Source organism: Mustela putorius, unplaced genomic scaffold, assembly GCF_011764305.1.
Source record: "Mustela putorius furo isolate JIRA1106 unplaced genomic scaffold, ASM1176430v1.1 tig00003834_pilon_pilon_pilon, whole genome shotgun sequence".
NCBI classification, from domain to species: Eukaryota; Metazoa; Chordata; class Mammalia; order Carnivora; family Mustelidae; genus Mustela; species Mustela putorius.
In genome coordinates, this window is record NW_025421987.1 from 55,604,016 (window position 1) to 55,627,860 (window position 23,845).

General features: G+C 36.2%; 2 protein-coding genes across 10 annotated transcripts in view; one reads left to right on the forward strand and one right to left on the reverse strand.

The window, feature by feature from the left end:
* The window catches only part of MED12L (mediator complex subunit 12L), a 324,346-nt gene that overhangs the window by 236,158 nt on the left and 64,343 nt on the right, over positions 1 to 23,845 (forward strand). For all 8 annotated transcript variants that reach the window (XM_045088517.1, XM_045088516.1, XM_045088523.1 and 5 more), the window contains 5 exons: positions 13,057 to 13,204; positions 17,510 to 17,628; positions 18,284 to 18,427; positions 19,277 to 19,440; positions 22,301 to 22,432. In XM_045088517.1, the coding sequence (XP_044944452.1) occupies positions 13,057 to 13,204; positions 17,510 to 17,628; positions 18,284 to 18,427; positions 19,277 to 19,440; positions 22,301 to 22,432 (707 nt within the window). The remainder of the gene's footprint in view (positions 1 to 13,056; positions 13,205 to 17,509; positions 17,629 to 18,283; positions 18,428 to 19,276; positions 19,441 to 22,300; positions 22,433 to 23,845) is intronic.
* Positions 2,200 to 23,845, reverse strand: part of P2RY12 (purinergic receptor P2Y12) — a 43,686-nt gene continuing 22,040 nt past the window's right edge. Inside the window, exons 1-3 of one of the 2 annotated variants that reach the window (XM_004755551.3) lie at positions 12,797 to 13,059; positions 6,146 to 6,311; positions 2,200 to 4,212 (exon numbers count right to left, since the gene is read on the reverse strand). In XM_004755551.3, coding sequence (XP_004755608.1) covers positions 3,170 to 4,189 — 1,020 coding nt within the window. In that variant the 5' untranslated portion in view covers positions 4,190 to 4,212; positions 6,146 to 6,311; positions 12,797 to 13,059 and the 3' untranslated portion in view covers positions 2,200 to 3,169. Of the gene's footprint in view, positions 4,213 to 6,145; positions 6,312 to 12,796; positions 13,060 to 23,845 lie in introns of those variants that run through there. The other variant, XM_004755550.3, reaches the window with a different exon arrangement.

The following is a 23,845-nucleotide window of genomic DNA, read 5'->3' on the forward strand; positions in this document are numbered from 1 at the left end:
AATGTATTTAATACATTTGTATTTCTCTTGGAATTTGATGTTTTTATGTCCTTTTCCCATTTAAAAAGATCAGGCTGTTTCCCTTTATTTACTGACTTGTATGTGCATTTCTACATATTTAGTTCCAACTGGCATCACTGTAATCTCACTTTGGGCATTTCCAGTCAACAGTGATCACCCAGATTAGGCACCGGAATCTATAGTTTTTAGGTTGTTTTTTTTTTTTTAATTTTAATTTTTTATTTTATTTCTTTTCAGCGTAACAGTATTCATTGTTTTTGCCCCACACCCAGTGCTCCATGCAATCCGTGCCCTTTCTAATACCCACTACCTGGTTCCCCCAACCTCCCACCCCCTGGTTTTTAGTTTGTTTTTAATGTAAAGCTGCTGAAACACTTAGATGCCTGAATAGTGGGTTCTTCTTGTGATTGTTCTCCACCTGTTTTTAGAGTTCTGGTCCAGGGTTTGTCAATCGTCTTTTCTAAAGAACCACCTAGTAAATATTTTGGTTTATGGCCGTGCAGTCTTCACCACAACCCAGCTACTCAGTCCTGTTGTTGGAGCTGGTAACCAACCACGGATAAAACCTGTGGGTGGTGGCCGTGTTCTAATACACCTCACTGTGGCCCCTGACACTGGAATTTCATATAACTTTAATACAGCATGAAATTTTAATTATAGTATTTTCTCTGTTGATATTTGAAAATGTAAAAACCATTCTTAAGTTGGTGATCCAAAAAGGAGGAGTTGACTGGGTTTGGCTTGCAGGCTATACTTTGCCACACCTGGTTTTCTATAAAAACCACTGTGATATCAAACTGCCCCTAACCAGCATCCTTCGGACTTGTTAGCTCCTAACGCTATTAACAAGGCTACATTTTGTTTGTCTCATCTGAATTTTTCAACTTCTGGATCTGAGTCTACAAAATTCGGCTTCCTTTTTTTTTTTTTTTAAAGTTATTATGAAATCTGGGATTTGTTATGTATATTAAAATTCTTAAACCTGGAAATAGTGACCTATTCTGTGTGTCCTAAGTACTCTGTAAATACTGATCTCTCGGTCCGTCTTGAGTAGATTCAGTTTGATTTTTGATATAGGAGTGTAGGCTGTGTCAGGTCATTGAATAAGGAATTCCCAAAAAAGTGTGATTTAGAGTTTAATGTAAATTTTTTCATTTTATATATAAAAACATAGGTAATTCTGAACACTTTATAGTTCTTTTTTAAGAATACTGTAATACCATTGGCATTTCTGTTTTTCTGTTCTTTTCTTTCTGTTAGGGAAATTGTTTTCTCAGTGAGTTAATTTCATACAAAGGGAAAGATTATTTGGGAAAGTCTTTGCCCACTCTGCAGTCTCTCAGCAGTTCATGTGGTCATGGCACCGTGGTGTCAGTTCTAACCCACTCTGTACCCCCTGACTCGGATGAGTTGAGGGGTGGATTTGCCCTTCATTTTTCTTGTATGCAAAGTAAGAAGACAGATGAGTTGGCGTGTGGTATTCTTCCGTTTTAACTATCCTGCTGTTCTTACAGAATGTGCACACTTACACATGTGATGTTAAAGTGAATTGTGTTAGTCTACGTGGCTAGAATGTAGACTAGCACTATGTAGAACATGCCTCATTTTTGATGCATTTCTTTTTGTGCTTCACCTCTAACACACAGTGCTTGCCTGTAGAAGTGCCGGGGAAGTAAATGGAACCACTTGAGAATAGATCTCATTTAGAAAGTTGAGCGAGTTCAACTTTGCCCTGATATTTAGCTCAGCAGAATATGTGGAGGATTTAGATAAAAATTGATTAATACTGAAGTTCAGTGAACTTCCATATACTGCAACTCACCCTGTTTTACCCCCCCCTCTCATCATATTTTGCTACTGGTATTCATGCCTTATATTTGAGAATCACCTCTGGGGATCATAAATAATTGAAATAAATAATACCAGCTTCCAAGTGTATTATATATTTTGTTTGTACTAAAAATAGTGACTACGGCTTGTGTAGAATCATATTTCATTATCATTTACTTATGAACTAATTGATGTGTTATGGTACTTTCACTAGAGACTTTGTCCAGTGATGTGTCATAAAAGTTTTTGCAGTTATCCTTTATTACAATGGTTTGATGTTTGATGTAGGAGTATATAAGAGGTGAGCTGTGATATCTAATGTCTTCGAACAAAGAAATTCCAACAAAGTGTGTTTTAGAGTTTAATATACTTTTTTTTTTGATATTTCACACAAGTGACAAACCAGTAATTAGAAACATTTTACCCACTTTTCTGCTAATAGTTATGCTTTGCAACCGCATATTCACAGTTGTTTTTCTCACTGAAGCAATATTCACTAACCCAAATAGCAGGTAGTTTCTGAAAGCTAATTAATAAAGGTAAGTGGCAATGATGGTATTTTACCATTAATAAAACTGTTTTCTCTAGGATTAAGGAAATACTAAAAGAGTTTTTCGGTATTACAAGGTCATAGAAATAACTTTTAAATAAATAGCAAAATAAATTTTGCTATTTCTGCTCTTTTTATTGGACAAGTATTTTAAAGCCTATCTTTTTAATGAAAATTTAAAAAGTTCAGTCCAGTTACCATTTCAATTAGTTTAAATTTCTTAGGCTTTTGCTAATAGTTAGTTAGAAGTTAGTAGTTTTTATAGTCTTTGTTAAATGTCCCTCTTAAAATATTATAATGAGTATCACAATAGATCAGCATTTGGTCAGGGACTAGAGTGTATGCACATCTCAGTATAATTTTCAGTCAGAAGTTTTTTTTATCGGCTTTATCATTTTTCCTTAGTTGATTATAACTTGATAATTATACTGTGTTCAATAATGTATTAAAAAAATTACAACATTTATCCTATGGTCACCCACATTGCTAACACTTTATAAATCATGACTTCCATGTAGTTTGGCTTATAACCACAATGATTAGATACAGTTCATTTTGCTAAACATCTACATGTTAGATTTCTTTTTCTACATTTTAAGACAGCTTTTACTACTGGATAAGTAAATGAAAATGACTTCTGTTGCTTTCTACTACTTGTTTAGAGAGTCATTGTTACTAACTCAGCTTACTATTAGTCAGTACTTTTACACAGTGCTTTCCTTTTGGATGTTCCAGACGCTAATAGGTTGGAATATTACCTCAGGTGTTTTACATTGGAGTCTCTTCACTTGGGTCACCACTGTCCTGTTCTTTTTTCCTGTTTTGTTGGGATGGAGACGTTGCAGAATTGCGGCACTTCAGCATACTCATTAAGGAATTTTTGAAGGACTTGCAGAGGAAAAAGTAGATGAATGGATCCAGGCATGCATTTAAGGAAGTCAACCAAAGTGTGCTTTCTTTAACATAAAACAGAGTATTCTCAGCGGAGCAGTCAAAGACATCCCGGGTTTGGCTCAGGGTGTAGGGAATGCGAGCAAAATGGAAAGGAACAAAACAAATAAAAAATACAGCAATGATAATGAAAACTTTGATGTTTACCTTTTTCTTGGGGACTTTGCCTACGCCCCTTGTTCTCACATATGACCTGTATAGTTCTTTTGTAATGAGTGTATAACATACAATGACAATTAAAAAATTAATCCAGAAAATGACTTGACAGATGTAATTGACTATTTCATGCCAGACCAGACCAAACTCTGATTTGAGGAAAGAGCATTTCTTCACGTTCTTGTCTTTTGGCCTTTTGTTGGTCAGAATCATGTTGGGCAAAGAGAGTAAGAACATGAATGCCCAAATTATGACAGAGAGAATTTTAGCCCCCAAGAGATTGCTGGGGTTGGACATCTTAAATGGCCTGGTGGTTTTCTGGTAGCGATCAATAGTTATCAGTCCAAGGAATGAAATACTGATGTACATTGTGAAATAAAATATGACAGAGGTCACTTGGCACACAAAGGTTCTCAGTGGTCCTGTTCCCAGTTTGGCATCACTGAGAATTTTGAATGGAAAAGTCAAAATCATGAGAAGATCAGAAATGACTGTGTTCTTAAGAAAAATGATAAAGTTAGATTTATTGCGGATTTGAAAGAAAATCCTCATAGCCAGACTGTTTGTGATGAGTCCAACAAAAAACAGGACAGTGTAAAGGAGCGGAAAGAGGACCTGTGTGATCTTGTAATCTCTGGTGCATAAACTGCCATTTGCAGCCACAGAGGTGAGGTTGTCCATGGCTCGTGTTTCTTCTTCACTACCTAGGAGAGGAGAGTAGGGATGGTTATTTTCAATCCCAGACTGTCGATTTTGGTCTTCTCTCTGTGTAACTTTTTTAAAAAAAGTATTTTGTTTATTTATTTGGGGGAGAGTGAGCGAGAAAGCGCACACAAGCATAACAACAGGAGGGGGTGCAGAGGGAGAAGGAGAAGCAGGTTTACCACTGAGCAGGAAGCCCAAACTGGGGGTCCATGTGGGCTCAATCCCAGGATCCTGGGATTATGACCTGAGCTGAGCCAAAGGCAGATGCTTAACTGACTAAGCCACCCAGGCGCCCTCTGGACAGCTTTTTCTAAAATCGGAGCTTTCCGTTATTAGAAACAGAAATTATTGTGACAGTAAGAATACGGAAAATTGAATCTCGGAATACTTAATTGTGGCAAATATCAAATAAAATGGTCTGAAGTACGTTATGTGAAGGTAGAGATACTTTGGATTTCTCAATTGTGAAATGTTTGCCTCTTAAAGGACATTTTTGTTAGGCACATGCAGACAGTATATAGAAATGGGAAGGGAAACATGGACTGTGCTTTATTCCTTTACAGCTTCATTTTCATGCCATTTAGCTTTTTAAATTTCTATTCACAGTCACTTTTTCTGTATTCTCATTATTCCTGGGCTTCATTTACTCTGATAACCATCAAAGGGTTCCAAGGAGAAATGACGGATAATTGGCTCTTAGAATTTAAAAGTAGAAAGGGGCAAGACATTTGTATAAAATCACTTGAAGGGAATTTATTGTTAAATATTAAATCAGGTATATAACTTTATAATTGAAGATATTTCTGCCTGTATATTGCTCATATATCACCCATTCAGAAATCAGCCTCAGACTAATTTTTTAGCTCCAAATATTTTAACCTACATATATCTTATTTCTGACTTTGCACAATATATTTGAAATTTTTACATACATTCTCTTGAATATCCTTCATTTAAAAACACACACACACACACACACACAAAAAAAGAAATGGTCATCAAATGCTGTTCTTCAAAACTGCCAGGGCATACTTTCCAGTCTATAGAGTATATAATGATGGCTAAAATAAAGTATTAAAGCACGTCCTTGTCTGGTTCCCTAGGTTATTATACCACAACAGGGGGCTATAAAAGAAAACTAAACTTGACTTGAATACATTATCGGGCATCTAATTAACGTTTTTATTTCATCAAAGGCAAATGGAATTTGATTCTATATCAATTTTATTCCAAAGTATAGGACATGGTGTTGTTCAAAGCATACATATCCAAATTAAAACAAAACAAAAAAAGATTCCATGTGAAAAACTTAAGTATAACAAATAGAGAAAATACTAAATTCCCACAAATGTAGTATTTCACTGTCTAATTATTGAATAAAAGATTCATGTCATGAAAAAAAGATTCGTGTCACAATTAGGGCTTAATTTTTGACACCTCCTTCCCAGTTTAACCTGAAAATACTAAACAACATTCAGTATTAAATTGAGGTAAGATGGTAGATTTTAAGCTTCCTTGCTACTGCTATTTACTCTAATTTGTGCATTCTCTGATCGTTTCAAAAATTATCTGTTGGGAATGCTCATTTTGCGTAGAATGTCACCTTATTTAATGAGTAGTCTTGATAACAGGATATCACCTCCATTTATCTATATATAAGTCTCACTTTCTACTCGAGGTAAAATAAGACCATTTGTGTTTTATTTCCATGTTCTGTGTGTGTGTGTGTGTGTGTGTATTTAATGAAGCAGTTAGTGGTTGTCTCTAACAGCATCAATACAGCTTGTATTTGAAATTTTATTCCAAATAACTACCTGAATCAATATCGATTATTGTTGAAGTTTTCTAATTTTAAGAAAACTTGACAAACATGTACACACCCATCATCTTGTAAACACATACATTTGTCCAATACTTTATATATAAAATTACCTGGTTAATCTGTTGGTTCAGGAGGATTTAAATGTATCCATTAGGTGGCATTTAGTACATCCTGCAGAATGGCATCTGGTATTTTCCTTTTAGTGTCTTCGTTTAGTTGTTATTACTCTTTATGATCAAGTATCTGCTGAGCTTTCATCAGTAAATCTTGAGTGTTCTAGAGAGAAATGAAGAGAGGAAGAGAGGACTTCCCAGTCAGAAATTACCTTCCAACACCCTGGACTCAAAGCTGAGCAGACACAGTGTTTCTGTCTGGCCCCTTTTAGGACTTCTGCTTTTATTTCCCTGGGAAATGTGGGGTAGGGTGGGTAAGAATTCATCTTTTCAGAAGCAGTTTTAAAATCTTGCTGCTTTTTGCTGAAACCTGCCATAGAGTTTGATGCTTTATGAGTTCTTTTGATTATTTTCCATGCACATGATAGATCCATGTTGAGATCAAGCTTTTTGAAGTTGGCTTCCTGGAGAAGGTTGCAGGCTTGCTTTCTCAGATAATTATTTACGTGAAAACATACTGTGCTCAAGCTTGGTGATATATTGCCTTTTAACAAGTAATTACATTAACTCAAAATGTGTGCTTGTTATAGATGTTAAGTCTCTTGTTCCTTGTTTTTTTCCGGTTAATAATGTCATTATTTTAAATCTGTGTTTGATCAAGTCTTTGTACGTGAAACAGTTTCCTCTCATTATAAATTTTAAGATTCCAAAATTACATTAAAAAGGAAAAACAGTAATATCCTTTGGCAGACTTATTATATAAAGTGTCTTTTTTGCTTTTCTTAAATAGAATTTAAATATAAACAATTTTTGTAACCTTGCTTTTTGTTTGGGGGGGGGGAAATATATCATTAAATTAAGAGATCCCTGTTTCTGGGACACCTGGGTGGCTCAGTTGGTTAAGCAGCTGCCTTCAGCTCAGGTCATGATCCCGGCGTCCTGGGATCGAGTCCCACATCGGGCTCCTTGCTCCGCAGGGAGCCTGCTTCTCCCTCTGCCTCTGCCTTCCACTCTGTCTGCCTGTGCTCGCTCTCACTCTCTCTCTCTCTGACAAATAAATAAATAAAATCTTAAAAAAAAAAGAAAAAAAAGAGATCCCTGTTTCACTAATACCTTTATATAAATACTATTTTTTATAAACATATATTTTTATCTATTTTTGCTTACACATAGATACATACAGTATTTCAAACTATAATGTTCTATTTCCCAGTAGATCCCCTTGACTAGGTGCCTTTGCTATGAACACATGTTTTGGTTACTTGTTTCTTCTGAGTTTTGAGTGTGTCCATTGCTGCATGTTAAATCATCTTTGATCCCCATTTTTAAAGTGCAGAACTGCAGCTCAGCATCACCTCAAAGTTGTGACAAATATACATTTTTGGGGCACAAACCTAACTCCGGTGGACCAGAAACTGTGGGTAGGTTGCAGCCTCTACCCGAGTAGGCTGCTCAACTGAGTGAGCCACCGGGTGCCCTGGAAAAGTGGGTACTCTTCCGTTATTTTTGTTTTGAAATTTATTGAAGTTAACCCATTTTCATACTTATTTGGAGACATATTAGACTCCACAAGTAAGGAGTCTTGGGTTTGGGATATTTAGCAAAAGAGAATGCTATGTTGATCCAATTATTTGTCCTCCCTGGCTTGATTGTTTTGCTTTTGAAAGTGGAGAACTTGTGTGTGTGTTTTATATATAGTCAACCCCTCTGACCCTCATTGCATTGTGCTCCTAGGATGCATTGAGCCTGTTGGATAAAGCTGTCATTTCAGCCATACCATGGGCTATAAGCTATTGTAGAACAAACATTTCCTACATAAATCTAATGAAAGGAATCTCCTATTTTCTGGATTTAAAGAAGTCACTCCATTTCAGGTAGAGTAATGAATGAAAAGACGACGCTCATTTCTTGTTCCTTCGACCTGACCTCCCCATGCATGTCACTCCCTTTTGACACACCTCCCTGAGGCTTATCACTCATGTAACATCTACTTGAAGTTAATTTATTCTAAAGAGAATAAAGTGGCATTTTGGAAAACTCAGCTAAAAGAAATAATTTGAAGTCTTCTTTTAACAGTTTTTTTTTTCCATTTTAATAGATTAACATACAATTTTATTGCAAATAGCTCCATGGTTTTTAAAAAGTATTTTTTTTTCAAAGATCTGTTTTTTTAAAGAGAGAGAACCTGCACATCCTGAAGATGGGGAGGGATAGAGGGAGAGGGGGGAATGTGTTTTAAGCAGACTCTGTGTTGAGTGTGGAGCCAGACATGGGGCTCCATCTCATGACCTTGAGAATACAACCTGAACTGAAATCCAAGAATTCAATGCTTAGCAGACTGCACCTCCCAGGGACGTCTTAAAATGTGTTGTTTTTTTTTTTAATTACTTTTCCAGTAGTTGGGGTAGGGTGCTCTGTGCAATTTATTTCGTGATGTGTGCTAAGTTTGCATTGAATATTGAAACATACGCAATTACAGAGTGTTGGGGAAGTATGAAATGCTGTAATTTGTTTTATTAGAAGGACTATTGCATTTACTTCACCTATTTTTTCTTAGTGTTTGGAAGAAAAGGAAGCACATCTAGAGTGGGATTCTTTTTTTATCTCTTTTTTAAAAGAACATTAATTTATTAATTTTAATAATACAATTATTCTACAATTATTGGGGCACTATAGAAATACCAGGAAGTACTAAAGAAGTAAAAGGAGAATATGCATCTCTGATCATCTCACCTCTATTATCACATCTTAGGAACACACACATGTTTTGGCAACATTTCTAATCACTTATGATTTGATGATGACTTAGAGGAGATTTCATTTCATTAATTTAACTCCAGTTCTTCCTTCTTAACGGTATTTGGTTCAAGAGATTTATTTTAATTTCTGTAGTCCTAGAAGCCTTCTAGAGGTTTTGGACACATACCCTCTTAGTCTCTTAGACTTAGTCTTTGTAAATATCAGATATTTTCTGGAGAAAAAGAGAAATTGATCCTGAACTTGAGATTTTCAGGAATTAGTTTATAGGTTAGATGACCTGTCCAACTTAAGCACAACAGTTGGCTGGCATGAGAGGGGTTGCTAGACTTCTCGACTCTCCAGTTGACTTTTTTTTTTTTTCCTAACCAAAAAGTGTGTCTTTCAGGGTATAAATAGAGTAATTCTTTGGTACAGATCTCTAGTCATTGATATTCCTTATAACTATGCAACTTGAGGGTTTTTAATACCTAGTTGAAAGAGCAGAACTCATTGATACCTTTGGATATATTTGATACCTTTCGATATATTTGGTCCATTTTCCAAGTCTGACCTTGTTCTCATATAGTATGAATTGCTATTTGAAGACATATTTTTCACAAGTACAAAAAGTTGATATGAATTAATCTTGTAGGCTAATGAAAAACCATTCCTTTTATGCATTTCCTCTTTGAAGACCTGTAACAGCTTTCACGATTTACCTAAAAGATATTAATTATCAGATACAAATCTGGTCTTGAGGCCCCATGCAAAGGCTTATGGGTGGTTCTTTAACAGCTAAAGGCCATGTTGCTCTTGCTTTTTAATTTCATTCCTTCACTCTCAACTCTTCACTTTCCTTCTGGCCCAACTCCCTGAGCAAATCAGATCCAATGAACTGATACAAGATTCTTCCAGTTCCTAATTTTTTAATCTCCAAATTTCCCTGTAGTATTTTCACCAGCCTCCCCCAACCCGTTTAAGTAGAAAGTTGTCCCTGTCTTTCCTTCCAAGTCCCTACCCCCATCTGGATGTCCTTCACAGAGACTCATTTATTTGAAACATATCTTTGGCACAGGAGTTTGCCTTTGGTTGTCCTAATGTAGTTCTCCTCTCTTAATTTTCAAGCTTCATGCCCAACTACCAGTAAGTCCCTCACATTTACCATTTCACCATCTACTCTTACTACAACCCTGTTTCCGGTTTTCTGCTCCACTACTCTAGAGAAACTTCTCCTTTGAGGTTGGTAAGTAGTTTTTAAAAATGTAAGTCAGAGAGGCAACATCTATTGTAATTTCGTAATGCATTTGATGCTATCGATGGCCCCAGTTGTTAATGTCTCCTTTCTGACTTCAGTGTCCTTCACTCGTCCACTCATCCTATTAATTATAGAGACTGTGTGTGTATCATTCTATGGCTTGTTTATCTCCTTTATATCTCCACTCTGTTGGTTCGCCCCTCCCTCCCAAGGAGAACATATTGCTCTTCTTCCTAACAGCGTATATTTAGTACCTAATTAGTGGCATCTAAGAAGAGTATAACTGTGAATATGACAGACCTTTGGGTTCTCCCTCACAAAACTGTCTAGCAGGGACAACAGACATTAAACAAATAGCTAAAAAATGAGTGGATTGCACTCTGGCAAGTGCTCCCCTCCCCTCCCTACTGCTCCTGTGCTGTGGGCTTTCACCAACTGAGGTGACAGTGAGTGACCTGATGGTGTAATTGTGTACAGCACTTACATGCGAGAGGGGCAGCCTGTTGAAAGTATTTTAGGTGGCAGGAGGAGCAACAGCAAAGGAAGGAAGTACCCTTGCATCTTGAGGAAATGTTGAGTAATGCAGGACAGTGTGAATCCGAGGTGCATGAAAGTGAGAAGTGGAATTGTAGAAAACTGAATGGACAGCAGGGTGTTCTGTGTCTAATATGCTGCAAAACATTTACATGCTTCATGTATTCTCATTCTCATCTATTCTCAGTTATTCTTAAAAAAAAAAAAAATCTCAAAAGGAAGCTGGTATTAGCCTATTTTGTCAGGGGAAGAATCTGAGGTCCAGAAAGGCTCATTAGGACAGAAAGACTCAAAGGACCATGTGAGTCATCAGATGGCACAACCTGAATTCAGTCACAGCGCTCTCTTATCCTGAGCTTGGGCTGTTACTGGTATGGGGGAGCCATAGTATCTATGCATTTGTGACGAGCTCTGCAAATACTTTAATGATCCTGAATCTGTGTTCCTTGAGGACAGGGAACATTCATCCTTGTATTGTCTCAGGATTCCTAGCATCTTGTCTTCGCACAGGTAGATACTCTAAAAGCAGATGTTCAGTAACTTTGACCCCTTTCTATCACTTGTGACACAGAAGTTTGCATTAAAACTGTTGATAGGTACCTTAGCTGAAAATAATTGCCAGGATACATGACAGGCACAGCCTGAGGTTTGTTTTTGTTTTAGATCTTTTTTATTTATCTAGGGGCATGGAGAGAGGGAAAACTCTAGTGGGAGGAAGGGCAGAGGCGTAGGGCAAGAGGAAGCAGGCACCCCACTGAGCAGGGAGCCAGATATGGGGCCAGATCCCTGGACCCTGAGATCATGACTTGAGCTGAAGGCTGATACTCAAAAAACTGAGCCACCTAGGCTGAGTTTTGTACAGTTTTCTCAGTGTCCTCCTGTTCCCTTCCAGGGTTCATATGTATACATTCCACCAGACAAAAAAGAAATATATCAATAATGCTCTGCAATGGCAACAAAAACTGGAGATTAATAATCAGCTCAGATCATTCAGGTGTGCAGCAAAATGTAGGGATCACTGCCTGTGCTGATATTCAGAATGCAAAGAATACAAGATAACAACAACTTCTAGAAGAGACCTGCTCCTAGCTTTTTCTTTTTTTTTTTTAAAGAGGCAAACTTAAGCACCTGTAATATTACTAAATATTTAGCAAAGTGGATCACAAATGGGTATACAAATATATATTTCTGGGAGAGTTTAATAAAAAGGAATCCATGCAAAGTAAAGTGATGACCTGAGTGCAAGTGTGTGCGAAATACTGAGTGATGGGAAGTGACAGAAGCTGAGAGAGAAAACAGGCTCTTATTTCAAGAGGGCAGAAACAAAATGCAGCTTTGCACAGAGGGCAGAGTTTGGGCAGAGTCTTTGGTTTGTTTTTTAAAGAAGTCAAATTAAAATAAATCAATAAATAAATGAATAAAGAAGTCAAATTAAGCATTGGAATTCTCCAAGTCTCAAGGCTTTTCTCTTTTTTGCAGCCACGAAGAACACAGTGCAGTTAGTCTTCCATGGGAGAGTCTTTGCTCATGCAAGCTCCTCAGAATTAGATACTGTTAGGAAGTGCCTGACACAGGCAAGCATGTACAAAAAGCTAAGAAAAGGCGATGGACTGAGGCAGAGAGCTTGGAATCTTACCAAGAAAGTGCAAGAGTATAAATGTGTTTAGTGATATGTGTATGTATTTCTTGTGCTGTCACTTAAGTACTTTCTTTTCCCTTGTGCTAGAAACAGTGCCTGAATTTACTGTATCTGTGAAACAGGGGCAGAGGTGGTCCAGCAGAGGTGTAGAACATGTTTGCATTTCTAGCTACTTGCAACAAACCTAATGAGACCAGCCCTCTGTATTGTTTTGTCATGTGGAAATAAATACACATACACCTCACACAGTCATGTTGGAAGCCAATGGAACATTTTTCTCCCCGAAGTACTTGAGGATCCTAGCATGTTCATTTTTTAAAAAAATATAAAATATTTAATGATGCCATCTATAGAAAACCAAGCTTGCTAATAAATAACATTTTCCTTAAGGAAGAAGTATGACTAGATAATCTGTAATATGTGAAATTATTACCATGTCAAATTTTAAGCAATGAAAAAATTTTCAAGAGTCAAAACTTACTCTGTAGGGTACGCCCACATCAAATGCTTCTATTAAGACTTCAGGTCAGTTGACACTTTTTTTTTTTTTTTTAACTTTAGCAAGTTCCAAACTGGAAAAACAAGGGTGTTGCCAGTGGAGGTTGAGGTGAATTGAAAGGTGGGCGGGCTGCCACCAGCGCAAGCCAGCATGGAGATGCTGTGGTTAGTGCATTTCATGGATGTGAAATGCAACCCCACCCCTGCAAACAAGGGTTTCAAAATGTATTTTCTGTTTTTCAGGATGAATCTTCAAGTCATGAATGTAACCAGCGCACAATCCTTCTTTATGGAGTGGGCAAGGAGCGTGACGAAGCGAGGCATCAGTTGAAGAAGATTACCAAAGACATTTTGAAAATCCTAAATAAGAAGAGCACCACAGAGACAGGGGGTAAAGAGCCTTAATGCATTTGTTCCCATCGTGCCGTCTTTTGCCTTTCCTCTTAGCATGGTCTTTATCAAAGTCATACAGGGCACTGTCACCAGAGTGCTTCCTCTCCTGAGTGACTCTCATATTGAAATATGAATAAGCATGTTGAAATTTGAAGACCTTGGTTCCATTTATAGTAATCCTTATATTAAAATACCATGCTCTATAGATACATAAGGTAATTTTAAAAATTCTTCTCAAATTTTCTACAGTAGACATAAATGAAGTACTGAAGAAGGATTTAGTCTTTCCTTAGTCTGGAAAGTTCCATTTCTTCAATTCTTTACCATCCCTTTTTTTAAGCTTTTAATTTGCTCTTTCTACTCACATTTGCACGATAATTGAAACTCAGGATAGTATAGTGGCTGATCTTGTCTTTCATTATTCAGAAGAATAATTGTAATAGGTAATGTTGAGTACCCGTAACACCTAATGATTTCAACTAAAAAAGGAAAATTTGGTCTTTGCTCTATAATGCCTTTTTTATTTGGAATAGTCTTTTCCCATGCTCTTGACATAGATTTTTTACAGTGAAGCTATGCCTTTAGATTATGTCACCACATTGCATAATTGGAATTCTGTAATTGTCCACTTCACATTTGCCTAATTACTCTTTTCTAAGGATTGTTTATTTTATCAGGCTGTCATAAGATGTAAAATATGATATCATTATATATATTTCACTCTCATTACTGGTGCTTATTTATTTGTTATATAAATAATCAAAGAAAAAAAGTTTGAATTTCCTCTATGCAAACAATGTTCTTCCTACACATGGCATAAACCACTCAAGGAACCCTGCTTTCTTGGCCAGTACAAAATACAGACGTTTTTATGAACCTCTTCACAAGGCCTCTAGTCTTTAGTTTTTAACTAGGTGATTTACTTAGAACTTGCCCACACTAGATCTTTCCTAGAGAAAACTATAGAGAGAAATAATATAAATGGCTCTATGTCCTCTCCACCAGTAGGGAGCACATGCAGAAACAAGGTATAAGGGCAGCATGCTTCTGAGTGTGAATGTGGTGGTGCAGGTGTCTGATGTCTGAGGCAATCATCTTTAGAACATACTGGAAGAATTACTTCAGATGATTTACAGCAGTTCCCTGACTCCTCCCTTCCATGGTCACTGAAGGACCTTGTACCATGCTGGCACCGTGAGGGAACAACCAGTAGTTGTGGATGGGAAATGAAACCTTGTTGTTGTTGCCCTGTCATTCTTGAGCTTGGTTTAAAAAAACACAAAACAAAAACCCAGAAACAAAGAACCTGCTCTGAGAAAAACTGTTGATCTGTTGTTTTGCTGTTTCTCTCTGTAAGAGAAAAGAGGAAATGGATTGCATGGAGAAGGTTGAATTTAGAAGCCCTATAACTAGCTAGCAAAGAGATTTGAAACTTCTTTTTCTTTTTGTGTACTTCGTATTCGAGTGGCCACTGTCTTCTTTGGAAGGGTCAGTAATACATGTCTCATCGAAATTAAATTTTAGAGAGTCTTTCCCAATCTTACGGAATTTTGGGGTTTGGGAGACTTCTAGGGATGGGAAGGGGAAGGAAACAATGTGGTGTCCTTTTTGGTTGGGCCTACTTCCTTCCTTCACAATGAGTGTTTAATGCCAGATTACATGCAGTCTATCCTATCTTTGTACAGTCTCTTAAATAGGCAGTTCTCACTTTTGAGCTCCACAAAGAGAACATCATTGTTGTTTCATGCTGCTTTTTGAGATATCAGCAGTGAAACCATCACTGTGGAGAGATATTTGCAGTGGGAATTTTTGTCTTTACCTCATTTTATTTTATTTTTTAAAGATTTATTTGTTTTTCGGAAAGAGAATGTACGTAAGTGTGGGGAGGGACAGAAGGAGAGAAAGTCAAGCTGTCAATACCCTGAACAGGAATCCCACCCAGGGGCTCGATCCCACAACCCGAAGATCATGACCTGAGCCAAAACCAAGAGTCCAGTGCTCAGCTGACTGAGTCACTCAGGCTCCCCCTGTCTTTCCTTCATTTTGGAAACAATTCCTCAATCAGAAATTTTTAAATTTTGGCCGTAGTTAGCTTTCTTCTGATAAATAGAGTTTAAATCACTACTTAAAACAGTATGCTCGCTAGAAGCTAACTAGCTGTACTTTTGATTTATGGTAATTTGCTCACTGTTGCAGCAAAGAGGAGAATGGGTAAGGCAGGAAAACAGCTTGTGTTAATGTGTCTTTGATTTCTAGCTACATATAAAAGTATGGTTTTGAGGAACTGATTATAAGTGTTCTCCATCAGCCGTAAGTGTCAGAGTTCAAGTAATAGTTCCAGTTCATGGTCAGTCTTCATTTTCTGTTTACATTGGCCAATCATCTTTGGTTGTTATTGGTTTCTTTTGTCTTTTTCTTTTTTTAACATTGATGAAGTTTACCATGACAAAGGCCAAAATTTCCAGGATTTAAAGGTTTTTTTTTGTTTTGTTTTGTTTTGTTTTTTAAAGAAAACCAAAATTAAGCAAGAGCAATAAAATGTATTATGGAAGCAAATTAACATAAAACAGATGAGGAAAATCCATGGATTACAACTATATTGTTATTTATGTAAATATCATTAAAATAAATTAGTCCATTGAGAACCACCACTAATTTCATAATGCTTTTTTTTTTTTTTAAAAAGTGAATGTAAATTGCCAAGAATCAATTGTATGAGGTTTTACGAAGTTAACTACATGTAAGTAAAATAGAGCCTATTTAGCATAAACCAAAAAGGTTGCATTTGTGAATTCTCGTGCTGGCTATACTTTTTCAAGTGTGTTATTTTTGCTTGTTTATTTGTTTTGGTCCCAGGAAGAACTGATTAAGTATGTTAACTTCGCTTTTCCAGCATATTATACCCAAGACCATTGATGTGAGTTTTCAGCCTTGGATTAATGATTTTAGCTCATGAGAAATTAAAACCTTGGGTATTTTAAGCATGCTTAGTGCATGTGAGCAGCTATATAGAAGGCAAATGACCACATTTACTTTGAGAATAGATATTGAAGATCAAGTATGTTTAATGAACTTCTTAGTTCTTACTCTTTGCCTTAGATTTGGTGGTATTTAACAGAGCTGGCATTCTTGTACCTTCTGCTGCTCGTTCCCTTTTAGTTCTGTGTACTCTGGATCAGGGTTGGTTTGCTTTAGGAAAGAAAACATCCTGGTGTATGCAAGCCTGTGCCTTCACCTATAGACAACACTTGCTTGTATTTGAAAGAAAATCTCTTCTAATGTTCTTTTCTAAAATAATTACGTTTGCCTTTAGCAAAATCTTTGTGCATTCAGTGAAATATTTGTGTCTTTAATAAAAAAAAAAAATCTGTAAGGTGACCTTTGTTCTCTGAAAGTAAACTTTCCCAGATAAGATGTGAGTGAAGACAGGATCTGATTCTTTTTGGATCTTATCCTTAGAACTGTTGAGAAGAACAGGAGTCCTCCTGGGATAAGTAGTGTTTATATACATATTTTTTTATATTTTTATATATATATATTATTTATTTTTTTTCTGGAATTTTCTTTGAACTTCTTTATGCTAAATTGATAAATGTGGCACTTTCCCATTATGTGGAGAGTTTTAATTCCTTGCTACCCCTAAAAACACTTAAAATTGGGTAAATTTCTTTTTTAATATATTAAATTGTTTGGGAAAAATACCATGGTGAATGTCCTCTAACAAGATGCCTGTGAACTTTCTGTTCTGTCCGTGTGACCTTGGTGAATTTTTTTCTCTCTTTCATTGTTGTCATTGTATAGTAAGAGTAGTGATAAATGTTTATAGAGGTACTTTCCCTTATTAGCCAAAATCTGGAAACTACTCACTAGAATGAATAAATAAATGGCAGTATATCACACATTAGTGTATTATCCATGAGTGGGAATTACTAATTTTTAGAACAAGTTAAATTTCCTCAACAATGTGGATCATTTCTCAGAATCACATTGTTGAGTGAAAGCTGCTGGATGTAAAAATTATTTCTCCTATGGTTCCAAAGTGGGCACTTCTTATCCAAGTCTTTAAAGGTCAGGATCTTGATCTCCTTGGGCGGAGAGGTGACTAGAAGGAGCCTGAAGGGGGGTATCCAAGTTTCTGGTATGTGATTTTGTGATTTGAGTCTCATTACCTGAGTTTATTTACTTTGTAGAAATTCATAGTTTGTGCACTTCCCCATGTATGTTATACTTTAATAGAAAGTATCGACTGCGAAAATCAAGAGCTTCTGTTAAATGGAAAATAATGTATCCACTGTATGTTTAGTTGGAGATGAAGGACCAAAAGCCAGGAAGAACAAACAGGAAGCATTTCCGACCCTGGAGACTGTGTTCACAAAACTTCAGCTCCTTTCATATTTTGATCAGCATCAAGTGACGTCTCAGGTACCTGTTTAAAACTATGTGTTATGCATTGGGGATATTCATATTTACTTCAAAATTTCTTTCATGCAATATATGTTTTTGGCCTTACTTGGTTGTAGAGATATGTTTTAAAAATATAATTTGGAATCATCTCAAATTATTGAGTAGTTCAGTTTTAAGTGTCAGGTTGCCTTCTTCAGAGAAATGAATTTTTATTACGAATACTTTTGCTTTATGATAATAGTCAATACTGTATCAAATATTCCCTAATCCAATACTTATGTTACCACATTTTGGTTCTACATTGCTATGGTGAGGACGAAATTTGTTGATGACTAAAATAAAATACTATCTAAATGAGCAAAAACCAGATCTGTGTTGTTTTATGAATCCACTGATACTCAGATGGATGTTATCTGGAAATTAATTAGCATTTGTAGTTGTTTTACCATTAGATAAAGATCTTAATGCGCACTTGGCTTATTTCTTCAAGTTAGAGTTGTAATAAGGAAGTTACGGATTTGTACATAGTTTTGGTTTCTGTGGGAATATGTTTTAACTTTCTTCTAAGTAGATTATATAAATTCAAGTTTTTTGCTTATAAATTAAAATAATTTTGAATATTGATCTTACAGTTATTTTCAATTTTTTTTTTGTTTTGTTTTTGGTTGCCCAGATCTCTAACAATGTGCTGGAACAAATCACGAGCTTTGCTTCAGGAACTTCCTATCATCTTCCTTTGGCACACCATATTCAGCTTATCTTTGATCTTATGGAGCCAGCGCTGAACATCAATGGACTGATTGACTTCGCAATACAGGTGTCAGAGAGACCTTGTTTCTCTCATTTTTAGGAAAGCCAACCTGCTAGGCATCATATAACTTAAAATGAGCAACCCAGTGCATTTTTGAATCATAGAGACATTCTGAATCAATAGTATTCAACTAGTTTTTTATTGTAGCTGTGTTCATAGTTTTCAATTAAATAATTATAACTGGCACTAAAATATATAAAAGTCATGTAAAAATGTGAGGGTCTTGAGGATTTATTTTTGTTCTTTGTTGGTTTGTTTAAGGACAGCTTAAAATTTATTTACTATTTATTATAGAGTATATTTTAAGTTAAGAGCAAAAAAAATTAAAACCTTTCAATTTGTCCCATTAAATTTCTTATATACATACTTGAGTTCATTTATTATCTTGCTTTTAGTGAATAGAAATAAAACTCATTTTCTTTTTTTTATTCGGCGTGTTTTATTAATAACAAGAAAGTAATGATAAATAATTTCTGTTTTCTTCAAAAGAAGGGAAAAGACAGGAAAAAGTGAGAGGTAGGGATGTTCTATGAAATCATCTGGTCTAGAACTTTGGGCTGCCATCAAGTTTTGGTAGCTGTTTCAGTCTGGATACTTTCTGATTCTATGTACCATGATGTTTAGACAGAGGAAAAACCATAGAATTTGGTAAAGGATTAAAAATAAAAACCAGCTTAGTTCACTGGGGTTGTTTTCTCACACAGTGGTTGTGTGTCCGTATGGTTCTGCAACAGGATAATGGGTGTGATAAGATGGTATTGGGACGACTTGGTGTGTCTGCGGCTTGTGAAAAGAAGTGTTTTCCTAGTTCATTTTGTCAGCTACATTTTCATTTGGTCTTTTCTCCCATTGCAGCTGCTAAATGAACTGAGTGTTGTGGAAGCCGAACTGCTCCTGAAATCCTCCAGCCTGGCAGGAAGTTACACAACGGGACTGTGCGTGTGCATCGTGGCTGTTCTCAGGCGGTACCACAGCTGTCTCATCCTGAATCCTGATCAGACAGCCCAGGTGTTTGAAGGGTTGGTATACAGAACATCATAATGGTTTTTCACATTCTTATTTTCTGTGCATAATTTGTGATGGAATATTGTAGTGGTTTTAAGAGGAAAACGAGTACAGGTGTTTGTTTCACTTTAAAAGATAGCGGTAAAGCATCAGGCTCCCAGCTCCATGGGGAGTCTGCTTCTCCCTCTAACCTTCTCGCCTCTCATGCTCTCTCTCACTGTCTCTCAAATAAATAAATAAAAATATTAAAAAAAAAAAAAAGATAGCGGTAAAGACCACTTTTGCCAGAAAACATTGATCAGAGATGAAGATGTAAGCATGAAAAATATGTTCTCTTAATAGACAGGCCTTCCTTTCCTGCCCCTAGCTTCTATCAGTATAAGCCAGTTATTTACAACACTGTCATTTGCTATCCTGAACCATGGCTTATTATGAATGATGAATAAGTGACAGTTGCTTTGTTGATGTAATTCCAGTTTATATTCAAGACCAAATTAGCTATGCATGCATTGTTATTGATATTTGCTTCTTCAATTTCATTTCTTTTAGAAACTAAATCCATCTTGACAAAAGTTAATCTAGAACAAATGACTTTCTTAGTCTGTTTCTGGTTTGTTCGAACTATAGGGTGAAGTTTTCTCTACTGTGCCATTGGACCAAGTCCTAATATCATCCCCATTTCACGTTGAGGTGACAGGGGCAAGAGAAATATAGTGACAAAACACCTCTTTGGAGCTCCTTTTTGTCTACCGAAGACTTCTTTCTCTCTCTTTATATATATACATTTTGTATTATATATAATATATATTTATATATATTAAAACAAAACCAAAACCCCTCTTTTTCTTTTTCTGACATTTTTCTTCCTGGATTTAAAAGAAGCATGGGGTTCTTTGATTCTACAGTACTTTTTTTTTTTTTTTTTTAAATAATCTAGCACATGCAATCAATTTATAATCTATTCTAGAGTGCCATCCATTTAACAGAAGCTTTTTTGGGAAAATGAAATGCTATCACGTTAATAGTACACATAGACTATTAAATGAAATCTCAAACATTCCAGATATTTTTAAAAAGTTTGAAAATAAATATTTTAGAATTCAGAAAACATAGGACTATCTAATAGCCCTGAACTACCCTGTGAAATTGCATAATTAGAACCATTCACAAATTAAGAAACTGAGTCGCAGGGCTTTTAAATGATGTTTTTGGTGAAGTGATCCACTTAACATTGCATAGCTCATAGATCTCCCAGATTGCTAAGTCAGAGCACATTTGTGCTCCTTGATTTATACTGTGCTTTCTAAACTGTTTTTGGAAACCCATTAGTCATGAAATGAATATTATGATATGTTTTGACAAGTTTTATTTTTGTTATTTTGAAATTTAGTTCAGTATCACTTATTTTGACATGTTAAATGTATTATCTAGTAAATATTCATAAAATTATATTTGATATTATATTTTTATTTTGTCATTCATACTAAAGGTAAATGTTATCCCCAAAGCTTATTTTGTGCTGATATGCATATACTGGATCTTAGTGTAAAACGTTTTTCTTACTTCTAATGAGTGAAAAAAAATCCAGGAAACCCTGGCTACTCTGGTATGGATATCTACCAAAATCTCAGTAAATATTTGTTTACTTTTATCACAATGTAATTCCTGCTTTTTAGAGTATGTCTGGAATTATTGTTAGTATATTTAACAGATTGAATTCTCTGCTTAATTTTAGGATACCTTGGCTGTAATTGATAGCTTTTGTCAGTGGTCTGGTGGCTTTGTCCACTGATACCAATTCACCAGGCTTGGGATGCAACACTGTTATTTCTTTATTGTCTTGTCATTTCCACCTCTGGGATTTGTGATTGTAGTGTCTTTCTTGGCCTTGACCGTCTAGGCTCACTCTGGCTCCCCCCAGCCCCTGGAGAGAGCTAAGGATTGGGAGTCCGGAGACTTCAGCTCTCCTCTTGGATGATCTGTGAACTAACTCTTTGCCTGTGGGCAAGTTATTTCACCTGTGTGAGCCTCAGGTCCCTCTTTATAAAATGAGGAAGCTGAATCAGAGGATTTTGAAAGCCCTTTTCAGCTTTAATAATCTGAGTCATCGATGACACTATTGTGATATTGCTGAACCTTATAACAGAATACAAGATGGTAATAGTGGAATCAGACTTACAAAGAGGTGGATTGACCACCAGTGTTTACTTCTCTGTTATATGAAGCTTTGTGTTGAATGAATTGTGACCAAAGCGACCATCCTTCTGATATGGGGAAAAGGGCACAGAAAAGGAATAGTAACAGTACTTCTAGAGAATGTCACTAAAAAGGGGGAGGGGTTAATTTCTTACATAAAGGTAAAGTAAAATTGTGTGTAGTTTGGATAAATAAGGAGAATGTGACCTCATATCATGAATTCATCAGGTTTTTGCCAGAACCAGCTCATGGTACTGAAAATGAATTTCCCCAGATTTACTGATTTAGAGACTTGCTCTTTTCCAAAGGAGTGGAATTAAGAATCTTAGCAAATGACCTGAATTTATTAATCTTTTTAGTGAAGAAGATTCTCTGTTAACAGCTTTCGTCTAGTGTTCTAGTCATAGCATCTCTGATGAATTCCTCCATACATAACCTTCTGTATGGAGGAATTTCTTTCATTTCTTGGTGTTAATGATATTTCCCAAATTTTCAAAAGAATCATCTAGTATTTTAGTATCTTAATAGAAAAGTGACATTTTATGCAATTGTGGACTTTTGCTATTAGTATCAGAAACCTGATACTTTTTTCTTATATTTTCACTCCGACGAATTCAAACAATAAGATATATATTAGCAAAATATGTGTTTCATTTCATCATATATTCTTTCCCTCAGGTTATGTGGTGTGGTAAAGCATGTTGTGAACCCCTCAGAATGTTCCTCCCCCGAGAGATGCATCTTAGCCTACCTCTATGATCTCTATGTGTCATGTAGCCACCTCAGAAGCAAATTTGGAGACCTCTTCAGGTGGGTAGAAGAAAATCAACAGAAATAGGATTATGCCTGTATTTGGTAGTGACCCAACTGTACTGTTGTACTTTTTAATAATGAAAATCAATAATAATTGTATCTGCCAGAATTCTTGTTGAATTATCTTTCATTGTCACTTTCACCTCCTATTACCAATTTCTATGCATGTTTAGTTATGATTGTAATTCTGAGGTAAGCTTGAGAGGAAATATTCTGTATTTTGCACTTGGTAGTACCTCACTTGGAACATTATTTGCCTGCTGTTTGCATGCTTACTTTCTCAGTGCCTTTGCTTTTCTGTTTCCTCCACTGAACTATTTCAGATGGTGTCCCTTAGTGGGTGTCATTCTTTGCCATCTTAGCACTTGCTCCTAGCTCCGCAACTAGACAGGTGCTAGAAAATACTTACTTAGTGTTATTTTGAGGAAATTTTGATTATTAATTGTAGGCGGGGGTAAAAAGGGAATGATAATAGTGCCAAAGTAAATTTGTCATCTAGAAGAAAGTAAGGAAAGAACCATCAATTACAGTTCTTTGTAAATTCTGTGAGATTTGTGTTCCAGGTTTGTGTAGAATGTGACTGCTCATCTTTGCTTTTTTACCCCCACCATCTCTTGGTTGGGCTACTGCAGAGTCCTAACTCTAACTCATTTCTCAGCTCGCACCCTGACTCTCTTTAGCATACTGTCAGCATACCTATCGAAGTCATCCTTTTAAAACAAGAGTAATTCGAAGTTTTCTAGCAGCTTCTTATCTACACAGAATAGAATTCAAAGTCCTAACCTAGCCTTCAGGATCTGCAGAATCCAGCCTACTCTTCTCCCTCTTCCCCACTGTGTACTCTATGCTAACCACGCAGACCTCTTTCCTGGTCTTCACACCTACTCTAAGCACACTCCTGTCTTGGGGCTTTGGCACTTGCTGCTCCCATTTATGTGATCCTTCTCTCTTAAATGTTCTTCCCCAAAGTGCATTCACGGCTCTGCCTCCCTGCCCATTTTGTTTTAAATAGCAGCCTCTTCCTCCTACCTTCTGTCATCCTCTGAACCTTAGCACTTGCTACCACTGGGTGAATTATATATGTATTTATGGTCTGGCTTCCTCCTAGAAGTAAGCTTTGTGAAAAGAGTAATTTTGATTTTCTTCCCTGTCGTATCCTGGTACCTTGAAGAGTGTTTGGCTCCTAATAGGCACTGCAAAAAACATGCTGAATGAAAACTCCACCCCCCTATGATATTTTTTATGGTATTGATAGGGGAAAAAATGGGAGAGTATGTCATCCTGAAATGAGCTAGGTTTTCAAACAATTCCTTGTAGAACACTTGTGTGGGTCTTAGGAAACATCTTTCTGCAGAAATGATGTAATAAGAAAAATACTGTATACTCTTACTTTACAGACTACTTTCATTT